This window comes from Mustela putorius, unplaced genomic scaffold, assembly GCF_011764305.1.
Source record: "Mustela putorius furo isolate JIRA1106 unplaced genomic scaffold, ASM1176430v1.1 tig00003845_pilon_pilon_pilon, whole genome shotgun sequence".
Lineage (NCBI taxonomy): Eukaryota > Metazoa > Chordata > Mammalia > Carnivora > Mustelidae > Mustela > Mustela putorius.
In genome coordinates, this window is record NW_025421998.1 from 24,581,864 (window position 1) to 24,597,600 (window position 15,737).

The following is a 15,737-nucleotide window of genomic DNA, read 5'->3' on the forward strand; positions in this document are numbered from 1 at the left end:
AAAACAGAGAAGCTGTATCTTCTGACTCCTATGTTAATGCTATAATGTTGTTGCTTTTTCAAATATGTTCTGGTAATGTCAATATCAATATGATTTGAACACGTAAGTTATTTTAAGTTCCTTCATTTTGAATTAACATGAAAGCAGTGTACTTGTCATAGATACTGGGATGCAGTCTATGCTTTTCATCCATTTATAGCCTGCAGGCATGGAAGGTTTTTAGGGTCACCCTTTGGAACCAACTTGATTTTGTTGCACTGACTCTTCCTCTTTCTTATGGAGCAACAACAAAATTATCTGTCTCTTCCACATGACAACCCTTCAAATCGTCTAGACTGAGGGTAGGAAAATGTGATCAGCACTTTGGATTAAATACAGGCTCACAGTTATTTCTGACTTTGGGTATCTTGATCAAATTTAATCGAGAGTCAGTTTTTTTCTTTTACAAAATGGGGCTATTAATGTCTACCTCTTAAGGTCTGGGCAGGTTAACTTAGAGACAGGAAATACGCAGAACATATTTAAACTTACGGTGAGTTCTCAACACTTTCTTTTAATTAAAGCATGCTCTCTCTCTTTCCTAAGAGACTTCCAGTTTAATATGTCCTGTTCCTTTAATCCTCTCTTGTAGAACATATATTTCAACCCCTTCCACTCAAAGCTGGGTGAAAAACAGTGTTTGAAATACTGGTACTGAAAATTGTGCCGTAGATATCAGGAGATTTATCAACAGCACTGATAACTCTGATGTAGCAGGATAGGAATGCAACCTAGGCTGCCCTTGCCCTTGGTGCTTGTTTTTAAATAGAACACTTAATTCGGACCATGATTCATTTGCTGCCTCTTTTTTTTTTTTTTTTTTTTTTCTTCTGTAACTGTATCACATTCTTTACCTATATTAAGTTTGGAGTAAGTTAAGATTTTCCTACTTTTACTCCACACCACCCCTTTCACATACTACACACACATCATCTGTTTTAAACCTCATTTGGAGATCTCGGTTAAATTCCATTTTTTTCTGGACCAGTCATTTCTGGTAGTTGAATTCTGGTAGTTAGAATTTTGACTTTGTCACTCTATGTCACCAAACTCTGAATCTTATTTGAGTGTGAAATGCTGAAAATCCTCCTTCACCCAAATCCCTGGTAAGAGCATTGAATAGGAAAGAGTGAGGGGCAGGAAACTGCGTCAAGTCCCTGAATCATCATTAGTGGAGCTAACAATACTAGCCGCGCAGTACACAGAGCTGACGGTAGTTACCTGTGGCAACCACTGAAGGTTTTTGTACATACTGCTTGTCTGGTTAAGGGATTGCCTTTATAGCTTATTTGATAAGCGTTTTTATCAGGAATGGATGAAAGAAGTTTATTGTGTTTAGTTCAGCTTCTATCATAACTATAATGATTTTTCTCTCTTAATGTGGTAAGTTAGTGAACGATATTTATGTGCTAATACTATTTTAACCATTCAGTCTTGGGATAACAAACCCCCCATACACATTTTTTTTTTAAACACTTTATGCATTGTTAGAGTTAGCTTGCTAGTATTGGCTTTGGTCTTTGTATTTATGTTTCTGAGGAGGGAGATTGGCCTGTAACTGTCGGTTAAATTTTGTTGTTAAGTTGTCAAAGAATGCATTAACAAGTACTTCTTTCTTTATGTAATTTTAAGTGATTTGTTCATGAGCTAATTGATAGGATTTACTTACAAAGCCATACTGGATTTTCAGATAAATCTGTACATTTTCTTTCGCCAGATAATAAACAATATCTCAGTGTACACTTATTTTTCCATTTTATTCTAATAATCTTAAAACCTGCAGAAGTTTGAGAAAACAGTTCATTGCAAACCTCTATTTTATTTTTTTATTTGAAGTATAATTAACATACAATGTTATATTAGTTTCAGGTATACAACATATTGATTCAACAATTCTGTACATTACACAATTGTATATATTGAGTATATAATAAATGCTCACCAAAATAGGTATAATCATCATCTGTCACCATACAATGTTATTGCAATAGTATTGACTATATTCCCTATGCTGTACTTTTCTTCTCTGTGACTTACTTAGTTTATAACTGGAAGTCTGTAATTCTCTTTATCTCTTTCGCCCATCCACTGGCAACCACCACTTCTTTGTATTTAAGAGTCTGTTTGGTTTTTGTTTGTTCATTTGTTTTGTTTTTTAGATTCCACGTATGAGTGAAATCATACGGTATGCATCTTTCTCTGACTTGTTTCACTTAGCATGATATCTCTAGGTCCACTCATGTTGCAGATGGCAAGATTTCATTCTTTTTCATGGCTAAGAGTGCATTGTATTTACCACATCTTCTTTATCCATTTATCTATTAGACACTTGTGTCTATTAGACACTATATATTGCTTCTTGTAAATGATGTTGCAGTAAATAGACAGATGCATATGCCTTTTCAAATTAGTGTTTTCATTTTCTTTGGATAAATATCCAGCAGTGAAATTACTGGATCATACAACATTGCTACTTTTAATTTTGGGGGAAAACTCCAAGCTGTCTTCCATAATGGCTACACCAATTTCCATTCTCACCAATAGGGCATGAGGGTTCCCTTTTCCACATTCTTGCCAACAATGGTTATTTCTTATGTTTTTATTTTTTTTAAGATTTTGATTATCCATTTGACAGAGGTCAGAAGTAGAGAGGCAGGCAGAGAGAGAGGAGGAAATAGGCTCCCTGCTGAGCAGAGAGCCTGATGTGGGGCTCGATCCCAGAACCCTGGGATCATGACCCGAGTCAAAGGCAGAGGCTTTAGCCCACCAAGCCACCCAGGCACCCCTTATCTTTTTTTGATACTAATGTTTCTGACTGGTGTGAGGTGATAGGTTACCATGGTTTTTGGTTTGCATTTCCCTACATCTTATGGTTTTGATTTGCATCGTGAATGATGATTACTGATGTTGAGCATCTTTTAACATGTCTGTTAGCCATCTGTAGGTCTTTGGAAAAATGTTCAGGTTCTCTGTGTATTTTTTAATTGGATGATGATTTGGTGTTGTTATATAAGATCTTTATACATTTGGGATATTAATTTTCATATAGGTGTACATTTATTTCTTGGCTGTCTGTCCTGTACCATTGACCTATTTGTCCATTTTTATGCCAGTGCCATACTATTTGAATACTAAAGCTCAATAGCATATCATGAAATCTGTGATTGTGATGCCTCCAGCTTTGTTCTTTCTTAAAATTACTTTCGCTATTCAGGGTCTTTGTGGTTTCATACAAATTTTAGATAATTTATTCTAGTTCTGTGAAAAATACTATTGGTGTTCTTCTAGAAATTCGTTTGACTCTGTAGATTGCTTTGTGCAATATGGGCGTTTTAATGGCATTCATTCTTTCAGTGCATTAGCATGGTACAGCTTTCTATAGGTTTGTATTATCTTCAAATTTTTCATCAATATTGTATAGTTTTCAGAGTATAGGTCTTTCACCTCCTTGGTAAAATTTATTCCTAGGTATTTTATTCTTTTTGGTGCATTTGTAAATGGTATTTTTTTAAAAAGTCTCTCTTTCTGCTACTTCATTGTTAGTGTATAGAAATGAAACTGATTATGCATATTAATCTTCTATCCTGCAAATTTACTGAATTCATTTATCAGTTCTGGTAATATTTTTGGTTGAATCTTTGGGGGTTTATACACAGAGTAACATGTCATCTGCAAATAGTGAGTCTTACTTCTTCCTTACCAGTTGAATGCCTTTTATTTCTTTTTCTTGTCTGTTTACTGTACCTAGAACTTCTAGTACTGTGTTGAATAAAAGTAGTGAAATGGATATCTTTATCTTGTTCATGATCTTAGAGGAAAAGTTTTTAGTTATTCACCACTGAGTATATTCCCTGTTTGTTGAAAGTTCTTATCATGGATGGATATTATTTTGTCAAAAGCTTTTTCAGATGATCATATTTTTTATCCTTTCTCTTATTAATGTGATGTATCACATTGATTTTGTGAATATTGAACCACCCTTGCATCCCTGAAATAAATTCCACTTGATTGTGGTGAATGACTCTTTTAATGGATTGTTGAATTTAACTTAATATTTTTTTTAGGACTTTTGCTTGTAAAGTTCATTAGAGGTATGGGCCTGTAGTTCTTTTTCTTTTTTCTTTTTCCTCCCCCTCCCCTTTTGTTTTTTGTGTGGTGTCTTTGGTTTTGATATTAGAGTATACTGGTCTCATAGAAGGCATTTGAAAGTTTTCCTTCCTCTTGTATTTTTTGGACGATGTTGAGAAGAATAAATATTAACTCTAAATGTTTGGTAGAATTTACCTTGAAGGCATCTGGTCCCAGACTTTTGTTGTTTTTTAATTCTCTTTGGTCACCCATATCTTTTGATTGGAACATTTAGTCCATTTATATTTAAAGTAATTATTGTTAGGTATGTACTTATTGCCATTTTATTCATCGTTTTCCTGTTGTTTCTATAGTTCTTTTTGGTTTCTTTCTTGTCTTGTCCTCATCCCTCATGATTTAATGGCTTTCTTTAAATGTTATCCCTCAATTATTTTTTTTTTTAAATTTTCTGTGTATCTGTTACAGGCCTTTGATTTGTGATTCCCTTTAGGTTCATATATAGCATCTTATGTGTAGAGCAGTCTATATTAAGTTAATAATCATTAAGTTCAACCACATTCTAAAAACATGCAATTTTCTCTCCCCCTTTGATGTTTTATGTATATAAAGTCTTACTTAATATCTTTTATTTTCTGTATCCTTTGACTGACTTTTTTATAGATATAATTGATTTTACTGCTTTTGTGTAATCTTTTCCTTTCATAATTTTCATTGAGTTATGACCTTTCATTTCCACTCAAAAATTTCCTTTAGCATTACTTGTAAGGCTGATTTAGTGGCAATGAACTCCTCTGACTTTGTTCTTCTGGGAAGCTCTGTATCTCTCCTCCTATCCCAAATGATAACTTTACTGGGTATAGTGTTCTTGGTTGCAGGTTTTTGCCTTTCAGTACTTTGAGTATATCATACCACTCTCTTCCGGTCTCCAGTGTTTTTGCTGAAAAACAGCAAATAGCCTAATGAGGTTGCCCTTGTATGTAACAGTTTTCTTTTTTTCCTGCTTTTAAAATGCTCTCTTTATCATTATTTTTTGCTATTTTAATTACTAAATGTCTTGTTGTGGACCTCCTTGGGTTAATTGTTAAGGACTTTCTGTGATTCTTGGCCCCAAATGTCTGTTTCCTCCTCAGAGTTTGTCACTCTTGATGATGTCACTGAGTTCCCTTAACTGATTTCCATTTTTTACTCTTTGCTATTCAGCTTCCTTGCTTTCCATTACTCTTTTCCACATTGCTGATTTGTTCTTCTGCAGCTTCCAATCTGCTATTGATTCCCTCTGGAGTATTTTTTTTTTTTTCCATTTTAGTTACTGAATGGTTCATCTCTGACTGGTTCTTTTTTATATTTTGTATCTTTGTGAAAGACCTCACTGAATTTATCCAGTTATCTGAGTATCTTCATGACAATTACTTTGAATTGTCTACTAGACATATTGTTTATCTTTGTTTCATTTAGCTTTTTTTTTTTTCTGTGATTTTTGTCTTATTCTTTCATTTTGTCTAACTCTGTGTTTGCTTCTATGCAATAGGGTGATCAACAATATTTCCTGGTCTTCAAAAATAGTGGCCTTGTGTGAAAGAGTTCCTCTGGTGCCCTGTATCACAATGTCCCCCTGGTCACCAGAACCAGATGATCCAGAGGTTTGTGGCTCTTGTGTCGCTGCATGTACCTGACTATTGTCACTCAGTTGCACCTGTTTTCTTCCCAGCCATCTGCAATGCATTGGGTGCAGACACACCAGTGGCAGGGCTTGCTCCCTGTGTAGCCAGCAATGAAGCTTGGATGCAGGAATTGTGGATATGCTGGTATAGGGGGTTATCTTCCCTTTTCTCCAAGACAGGAATCATTTTGGAATGGTGCCAGTTCCTGCTGGGGCTGCTTGCACTGTGTGGTAGGTAAGCTCTTTAAGGGCAGGGACTCAGTTTCCTATTGTTTTTGGACTCTCCTGGAGTTAAGCCCACTTATTTTTAAAGTAGTCAGGGTTAAACCCCATGAATTGTAAAACCTCTCAAATTTAAGCCCCACTAGTTTTGAAAGCCAGACCTTATGGAAACTTGTCCTCCCAGTGTGAGTCCCCAGTTCCCGGGGTTCCAGGGTGGAATTTAATCCTCTTGCTTTGCTGCACTTGTGGTGTTCCTCCTGTTTATGGTAGTCTCACTTGGGGTGGTTGGTTCACAGCTGTGTCTCCACCTTTTCCAGTGTGGACTCCGCTCTACAATTAACTATGGAAAGTCTGTTTGGCCCGTCTGCAGGTCATTGCCAGAGTTAGTTGCATATGTGTACATGTTATCTCAGTGTGTCCAAGGAAGGAGATGAGCTGAGCATCCTCCTACTCTACCATCTTCCTGTCCTTCCTTAAGAATCTATATTTTACACCATTCACCAGTTTTTGTTTTGTCATGTTTCCTTTCTTTTGTACATCTATGAAATAGTTATGTATGTGTGTATATATATATATATATATATATATATGATATACTTTGTTTTGCTGAACCTCTGACAGTAGACACTTTACCCATAAACACTTTAGAAGGCATAAGAATAAGGTAATTTTTTCCTATAAAATCATGATACAAGATTTCATGCTTGAGAAAATTGATATTAATCCAAAATGTGAGCTAATATGTATTCTATATTTAAGTTTGTCTGTTTGTTCCAAAAAATCTTTTTCATGCCTTTTATATTTCTTGGATCCAAAGTCCAGTTAATGTTTATATATTCCCTCTGGTTATTATGCTATTTAAATTTGTTTAATTTCAGAATATTTCCATTTTCATATTGTTTTTAATTTGTTTTCATGACATTTGCATTTTTGTAAAGTATAGGGTAACTTCTTATATAATATCCAGTATTCTGTACTTATCTGGTTAGATTCAACATAAATATTTTAGCATATATATGATATAATACTGTGTTTTTTTGGTGCATCACATCAGTACGCTTATGGTATCAGATACATTTCTGTGACTAATAGTATGCTAAATTCCTATTTCTGTGATAGAATACTATAAACATCACAAATCTGTAAAACACCGTATCAGGCAAACTAAGCATGTTTCAATTGTGAGAAATATTGTGGTTATATACTATCTTTTCTAATGAAATTTAAATACTTCCAATTTTATACTTGTTTTAAAAATATAATATTTAAAAGATTATATGAGCCTTTTTGGATTCTGACAAGTATTTTAAAAGTATGTCTTCTTTCTTATCTTATTACTATACATTGTAGGCTGAAAAGGGAAAGTGTTTTCCCCAAAGAGGCCTATTTTAACTGAAACATAGATGATAGATTTGTCTAAGTGTTCATTAATTGTGGAACAGGTACACACACCTTTCTGTATACTAAAGTTTTTTTAAAAAAAAGGCCTTGGTTAATTACATGGTTATTTTATACACATTTGAGAATTGGGTAAGAGAAAAGAGAGGATTGAATATATCAAATCTCTAGTGCTCACTAGCGTTGTCCCTCCTAATTTCCAGACCCAAATATTCATCTGTTTAATAGATATCTCCACTTCATTATGCTATAAACATCACCCATTTGAATGTCCTAAATCATTTCTCCTTTCATATCTCCCCCCAACCTAAACTTTGTTTTGCCTTTCACATATCAACGAATAAAATGATCACCATTTTCAATTCTACCTTTAATCATTCTTCTCATTTAAAAGCCATATGCAGTCAGCTACCAAGTTTTGTTGACCTTGTCTCTGGATGTCCTTCAAATCTTAACTTTGAAACTTGTACTTTCCACTTTAATTTATAATCTTAGCAAGTATTTGTGAAATAGTGACAGTTTCCTAGTTGACCTACCTACCTCAATCATTCTCATAAAATCTTTGTCTCATAGCATAGCGGGGATGGTTTCGGACCTCTCCCCCGCCCCCGCCCAAAAAAAAAAGAGTATAATCATTTTCACTTACATTCTGAAAACCTATCAATATATCCCAGTTGAATTAAATAAGCTCTTTATGGGATGCCATAATGGCTTTTCTCTAGCTCTCTTTCCACATTCCAAACATATGTCCATGCGTTAGACACTATAAACAGCTTACAGGAATATTTTAGATTCTGATTCTGTCATTCTTCCATACGTACATCATGCATGCATTCTTGTGCTAAGTCATAGGAATAAAATGAAGAACAAAACCTGACATGTTTTCATAGACCCTAGAATGCGAATAAAAATTTGATACTAATAGGGATTTTAAAAAAAGGCTTTGTTTTCTTGTCAACTATGTTGTAATCTTAGAAACTGAATTATCTTAATTTCTTAAGATTCCCCTCTGTAAAATGAAGATAATATCTATTTTGTAGGGGTGTTTTCGTAGATAGAAAACAATAGCAAGTGGTGGAGAAATATGAGATCCATTCTATCAGAGATAGAAGTAAAACTCAACTTTGCCACAAGGTTGCTCTCTGGCAGTGGGCAGAGAATGATCACAAAAGAGATAAGGAAGATTGAAATACAGAGTTAATATAATGGGAAAGAATATAATGGGGAGCCTCATAAAATACAAAGCTTAAGGATAAGTAGGCAGCGAGATAAATCTGAACAATAATTTTGAGGTCTCCTAAGGTACAGTGAGTTCACAGTTCACAGAAATTTGCAAATATGGATCAAGACATGGGCAAAAGGAAGGATATTAGTGTCGTTCTTCCAGAAGAGATTGTTAACTTTGATCTGCAAGAGACAGGACAGATTGCAAAACCAAGATCCAAGGACAAACCTTGATAGGTGAAACCATTTAAGACTGGGGAGAAGAACCAAGCTTCAATAAAGGGAAACATGAGGGGATAAAACACTAGAGGGTATTGCAGCATATAGGATAACTAAAGAAGAGAGACACAGTTACTAAAGTCTGAATTTTGTGAATTGGGGGTTATCAGGGCTCTGTGAGAGAGAACATTTTAGTAGAGCGGAAGATACACAGGTGGATTGCAGTTAACTAAAGAGAATGTAGAGGATAAGAAAACAGAAGCAGTGAGCAAACACTAGAAGTATTTCAATATAAAAGTGTGTTTAAAAAGGTACCTATGTAAGGTCAATTCAAGGAGATTATGGAGTCAAAGAATGTTTTTTAGGCTCATGGAGAGAAATATATCTATGTTCCAAAAGGAAGGAGCCAGTAGAGAATTCTGAAAATTCACTTAATAAACTTCTATCACTTAGGAAAAAAAAAAAAAAGAGAGAGAGAGAGAGAAAAGAGAGAATAATTCATAGAGCAAAATTCTTAAGATATGGAAGAGGGTGAAATTTATAACACAGTGGTTGAAATTAGCTTTAAACTGAAAGTGGAATAGTTCAGTGAGATTTGGAGATGATGACTGATCCCTATCTGGTACACTGTTGTTCATCTTGGGTGAGGCGGAGGGGAGGAGTTCTAGATGAAAATGATATTGGGAATACAGAAACAGTTGCCCCAAAGGGGTAAAATAATTATTGGCCCAGCTAAAGTTAAAAAAAAGTTAGTCAGCCAGGAAACAGAAGATGATGCCATTTTATTCTACAACACCTGGGAATGAAAGAAATTAGGAGAATGCGTGGGGGTCAGGGTTGGATCAGCACTCAGGGCTGAAAAGATGTTGAATAGCATCGCTTTGGTGGAGATTGGTTGGTTTCAGTGTATCAGAACAATGGTGGATGGGGAATTTTGAGGAATTATCTAGGGTGCAGAGTATGAATCTCAATTAAGGCAGCAGATTCAAGGGACAGGATGGTTCAGTCCTGTCAGATGAATACAGCTAAAATTAGGCTGATTCCAATTGAAGGGGTCGGGAAGGTATATGAAATCGAAGAACTAACATGTGTCAAAGAGTGAGAGAATATAAAATGCTGGTCAGAGATCGAAAGTTTAAGATACCTTAAAAAAGGAACAGTTCTAAGTAGCACATTTATTCTATTTAAATATAAAATAGCGAGGCAGGAATGACAGCTGGGACTTCTGCTTTAAAGCATCAGGATCTAATCAACAGAATGGTGGTTTTTCCAATCTTGATTGGTCTTATCCTGTTTCACCTTGAATCAATCCTACTTCTATAGGTTCAAGGCTACACTGATGTATTTATACATCAATACTTGGAGAAAACTTAGATAAGCAGATGGATTCTGGGTTTGAGTCTAAAATCTTAACTGGAAGTATATTTGATGTGCAATCTATCATGGAGTCATTATGCTCTCAAATGTTCACTACCCTCCTATCTCTCTAACAGTTTGGAGGAGTGAATAACTTTTTGTTGGCTGCTCATCATGCTTCTATAAATGTTTTTAAAGGTATGGTATCGCTTGCTCTCGAATCAAGAATTCAGAGTCTGAATGAAAAAAAGGGAATACAGAAAAGTTCTGTAGTATTACTAGAGAGGTTGTGTTATAAGTCAGCGTTAACAAGAGTCTTTTCCAGAGGATTTAATCTCATTAGCAAATATCGTCGTTTGGCTAAATATGGAATACCTTAATACATGGTTTGCATGTTTTTTGTGAGAGACTTGAGTCTATTTATAAGATTAACTGCATATTTAAGATAAATTAACTTAAACAACCAAATATATGCAAAACATTTGTCTAAGCACTTTTTGCATGTTGGAAAAGAAACATTATGGAGAGCTATTTGGTACTGCCATCTGCCATTCTTGGTAAATAAATACAATATTATAAATATTTGGGTTTGCTTTTGGAACTTTCATACTGTTATAATGTAAACAGTTCATTGCATTTTTGATAAAATTTGAAACTCTCCAAGTAGACTTTTCTGCCTGTTTTCTCTCTCCTGAAAATCAATTTTGAACATTTGCATTAAATATATTTGTGCATCCACAAGATTGGCTATCTTTAGAAACATAAAATTATTTTATAATATTTTAAAACAAAAATACATTATTAGAGCAAGGAAAGGGTAGCTTTAATTTGAATAAATAAAACAAAAAAATTGAAAACATATAGGAATATGTCTTACATGCTGTTCACTTATCACTAGTGATCAGAAAGAAATTGATTGGTTAATCCTGAAGTAATTATTCCAGAGGAATCTCATTGTCTGATCACATCCATTGTCAGGCATTGATTCTTGGTATAATGGAAATTCAAAATAGAATTTCTTACATTTGATGAATTCATAATCTAGCCAGTGACAGAAACACATCCAGTTTCCTGCATACTTTCCCACTCATATTTAAAGATATTTTTTAAAAATAAAAATAAAGACCTACTTTTAAAAAAGAATAAAAGTAAGAACTTTGATTTAACCTGAGTTTCTCTCTTCTATTCTCTTAGATATACATAACAGGAAAACAAAGGAAGAAAAATTGTATATGTTTATTGACATTTAATTTATTTCAGTTTTGCAAATCTATTACACTACAAAAATATATCATATTTGTCTGGATTTTTGCAGTTTATAAAATACTTTGACATCCACCATTTCTCTGATTTTATGTGGCTAGCCTGAGGTAACTCAGAGATGTGAAAAAAGCATATCATAATGAAAGCATTAAATCAATTAGTTTTATCTCAAATGGCTTAAAAATACATTGTACTCTACATGTGTTGAATTATAGTCTCTACTCTTCCAGGTGGATAAACCTATTTAGTCAATTCTACTGTGCAGATTTTGTTTCACTATTTTGTAATAAACTTTTAAACAGTGTCAAAATTATCATAATTCTCCCACTATCATACTGGAAAAATGACATACTTTCCAAAATATCCATTTGTTGAATAAATGGGACCATTTGAAAAAATTGAAAATGTTGATTACCTAAGTAAATACAAACACATTTAAAGTAGATATTCTTTTATATTTGGATGTTCAAGTTTACATTCCTAAGAGTCAGATGATTGCAATAATATTTTAAAACAGAGCTCAAATGGCACCATTAAGTTTCGTGGTATTAAATAAAAAAAGAAGGGTTTAGATCTAAAAGAAAATTAATGATAAACAGTACAGGATAGTGCTGGAAATCACTGGCTAAAAGCTAATTATAATATCATAACTGAAAATTATAGAGTAAATGTGACAGTGTTCCAAATACGAAAACGAAGTTAATTTTTCCTTATACTTCCCATTAAGCTTTGAATCTACAAAAGTACAAAAGAAATTAATGTAAAATATGAAGAGAAGGGACATGGAAAGAATGGAAATGATCCACTCTGATTCTGCAATTTAATGACAGGTGTTTCTTTTGGACAGTAATAAAATTTAATCAAACATTTATAAGTTAAGTCTTCAAGAAATAACTTACTTAAGAATTCTCCAAAAGGGAAAAAAAAAAAAAAGAATTCTCCAAAAGAGAACATGTTATTCATTAGAATTTGTTTTTCTTATTAAAATGTACTCTTTCTGGGTAATCTTTACAGGCTTTTCTTTTCTTTTTTTTTTTTTTTTTTAAGGCACATGACATTATTATTCTTACAGCAATTTTCAAATGTGCTAGGAATGTCTGAGTCATCTCCAGTGTTTCCTAGAAGCCTGCTTTTTGCAAAGGAGAAAGATTTGGCATCTCTTCTGTAATTTTACTAAATGTCTAAAAGGCATAATAAAGAGGGAACCTGTCTGCAAGGTATTCCTTTATTTGTAAAATAGCAATTAGATAGCTCTTTAATTTCAGTGAAGCCTTATGTCCCATAATAATACAAAATGGTACATCTGCTTTACAGCACATGTTAAATTTGTAACTTGTGTTAATGTGTTTAAGCACCTACAGTTGATTAGATAAGAGGATCAGCATAAAGAATGAATTCTGTCAAAAATATTTTTCAATCTGAATCTTTACAGAAATTGAATTAGAATCAGAATCTGATCACTACCAAGGCCTAACTAGTCCGTCCCACGTGACCTACACACATTAGTAATCATTGTTTCAATGATAGGAGAGGTTAAGTAGATTTCATTTGTGAGGGGATTTGGGAGTTGGAGGATGGGAATGTTTAGGTTAGTTCCATTGAAAGCTTGTATGTCTTTTTTTTTTTTTAAGATTTTTTTTTTAATTTATTTGTTCGACAGACAGAGATCACAAGTAGGCAGAGAGGCAGACAGGGAGGGAGGAGGAAGCAGGCTCCCCGCTGAGCGGAGAGCCTGATGCGGGGGGCTCGATCCCAGGACCCCGGGATCATAGACTTGAGCTGAAGGCAGAGGCTTTAACCCACTGAGCCACCCAGGTGCCCCAAAAGCTTGTATGTCTTAATGAGGCCATATTGCAAATAAAAAGATACTGTTTAGAGAATTTGAGTTAAAGTAAAAAAAGGAGGATTGAAGCAAAGTTTTTACAAGACTTTATTGTTTTGAACTTGACAATTGAAAGATCATGCATAGAATAGTCCAGAAGGGAAAACTTAGACAAACTTTTGGAATAACTAGGAGAGGAAGACTTGAGAATTTGATTCACTTGTGTAAATAAGTTCAGTACACATATTTTCAGAACCAAATAAATCCAAGCATATTGTGTGGTATCTTTGGAACTGAATTTATGAAATTGTCTGGGGAAAGTAAAAGATAAAATAATGCTACTAATGATCCTTTTTTTAATCTCTGGTACTAGAAGTTACCCTCATTTCTTGATCTAACCCAACCACTTTAATCTAAAAAGAACTGGCATATTGAGAATAGGTCTAGTCTTTTGAAACTTTTTTCAAAAATAGGGATTTTAGGGGCGCCTGGCTGGCTCAGTGGGTTAGATAGAGCCTCTGCCTTCAGCTCAGGTCATGATCCCAGGGTCCTGGAATCGAGCCCCGCATCGGGCTCTCCGCTCAGCGGGGAGCCTGCTTCCCCTTCTCTCTCTCTGCTTGCTTCTCTGCCTACTTGTGATCTCTGTCTGTCAAATAAATAAATAAAATCTTAAAAAAATTATAAAAATAGGGACTTTTAAATCTGTTTTACCATTACTCTTATTCCACTGTTCTTAGTACAAGTGGGATACTGAATGCACTTGTAGGAATGTTTGGCTTTCCTTCTCATCTTTTATTTGCTTTTTCTTTGTCCACATTACTTCTATTCTTGATCAAAGAAAGCCTCAGAGAATGCTCTGGAGTGAGAGGGAAAATATTTCCAGTTGCAAGAGGTGGCTTCAACATCTTTCTAAGTTACTCACCCCTAGGTGGTTCCTTGCAAGTGCTGTGAGCAGGTGTGAGCCACAGAACTTGTGCATAAAAGGAGAGAACGTTTCCTTTTCTTTGCGGAACAAGTGCTGGGAATCCCACAGTTGATCTCTGAGACACTTTTGCCACTGAGAGCAAACTAGACACAGGAAAGGAGGCACTTAAAAAATGAGGGTATTTTGTGTGAACAATACACAATTCTGAAATAAAATGAAGTCTTTTTGTGGGCTCCTGGGTGGTTCAGTTGATTAAGCCTCTGCCTTTAGCTCAGGTCAAGATCCCAGCGTCCTGGGATCCAGCCGCACATCGGGCTCTCTGCTCAGCAGGGAGCCTGCTTCCCTCTCTGCCTCTCTGCCTCTCTGCCTACTTGTGATCTCTCTCTCTGTCAAATAAATAAGTAAAATCTTAAAAAAAAAAAATAAAAGGGTAAAAAGATAGAAGGAACATAATCCTGACCTGAATCAATATATAAATATCCTAAAAAAGTTTCAGTGGAGTATTTTATAAGTATACAAACGGTGGCACAGGCAATATTCAAAAGCCTGAACAATGTTATTAATCTAAGGTAACTTATCATTCATTACTCGCTAAATAACTTGATACTAATTGGTTTTGATAGCACAGTAATTAAATAACATGTTAAATTTGATATCAAACAACTCAACGGTTATTTCTGTTCAAACAAAATAATGTAACTCTATATAACTTGTAATTAAAGGATTGTTTTCACTACTAAATAACTGATGTTCAGAAAATGATTAGTGTAGGAGAAAATAATAAATGGATATGAGTTTCCCTTTAATTGTAGTAAATTGTATTATTGACAAAGAGGAATTGAATCATCTCATAAATATTTGTCTCTCTGCTTAAGCAAAATAAAATAAAATACTAAATAAGAAAAGTAAACATTTATAGAGGGCATATAAAATCTTTCTAAGTTTCCAAGCACATATTCATAATAAATTCTTCATATGGTAATTTACCTGAAATTAAAATTTGAGAAAAGAAATACATCCTAATTGCAAAGAAAAATGGGGGTTTTGAAAGCAAGAGGGAAAAAAATATTACCTAATAACAGCAACTTGACAGTTCTTGCATCTCGTTCAGCATCTTCCTGAAGCTTTTTCTCCAGTTCTTTGGATCTTTTGGCTGACTCCTTGCTCTCTGAGCTAATTCCGCTCCCCATCTCGTGGTGGTAGATACTTGTTTGTTTCTGTGCCTGAGCTTTCCCCAATGTGGAGCACAGCTCTGGCTTGGAGGGAAGATGGAGAAGCAGTGCTCTGCGGAGCTTCCTAACCGCCCATTCCCACACTCTCTGAGACCCTGCTTTGCCTAAGGAGATGCTTTCAGAGCTGTCACCTGATCACAGGGCAAAACCACACAACCCCATGGTTGCATGGCTAGAGGCAAAAGAGGAAATTCATTATGCTTTCAAATTAATGACCATTTATGGCACATCTTCAGAAACTTGCCCATCTTTCCTAAAGAACAGTGTATAATAATGTAGAACGTGGTG

At 34.7% G+C, this 15,737-nt stretch overlaps 1 protein-coding gene across 1 annotated transcript in view; it reads right to left on the bottom strand.

Moving 5' to 3' along the window:
• GNAT3 (G protein subunit alpha transducin 3) overlaps positions 1–15,515 on the bottom strand; it is a 55,978-nt gene extending 40,463 nt beyond the window's left edge. Inside the window, exon 1 of the mRNA XM_004739613.3 lies at positions 15,290–15,515. Coding sequence (XP_004739670.1) covers positions 15,290–15,407 — 118 coding nt within the window. The 5' untranslated portion in view covers positions 15,408–15,515. The remainder of the gene's footprint in view (positions 1–15,289) is intronic.
• Positions 15,516–15,737: the final 222 nt, after the last annotated feature.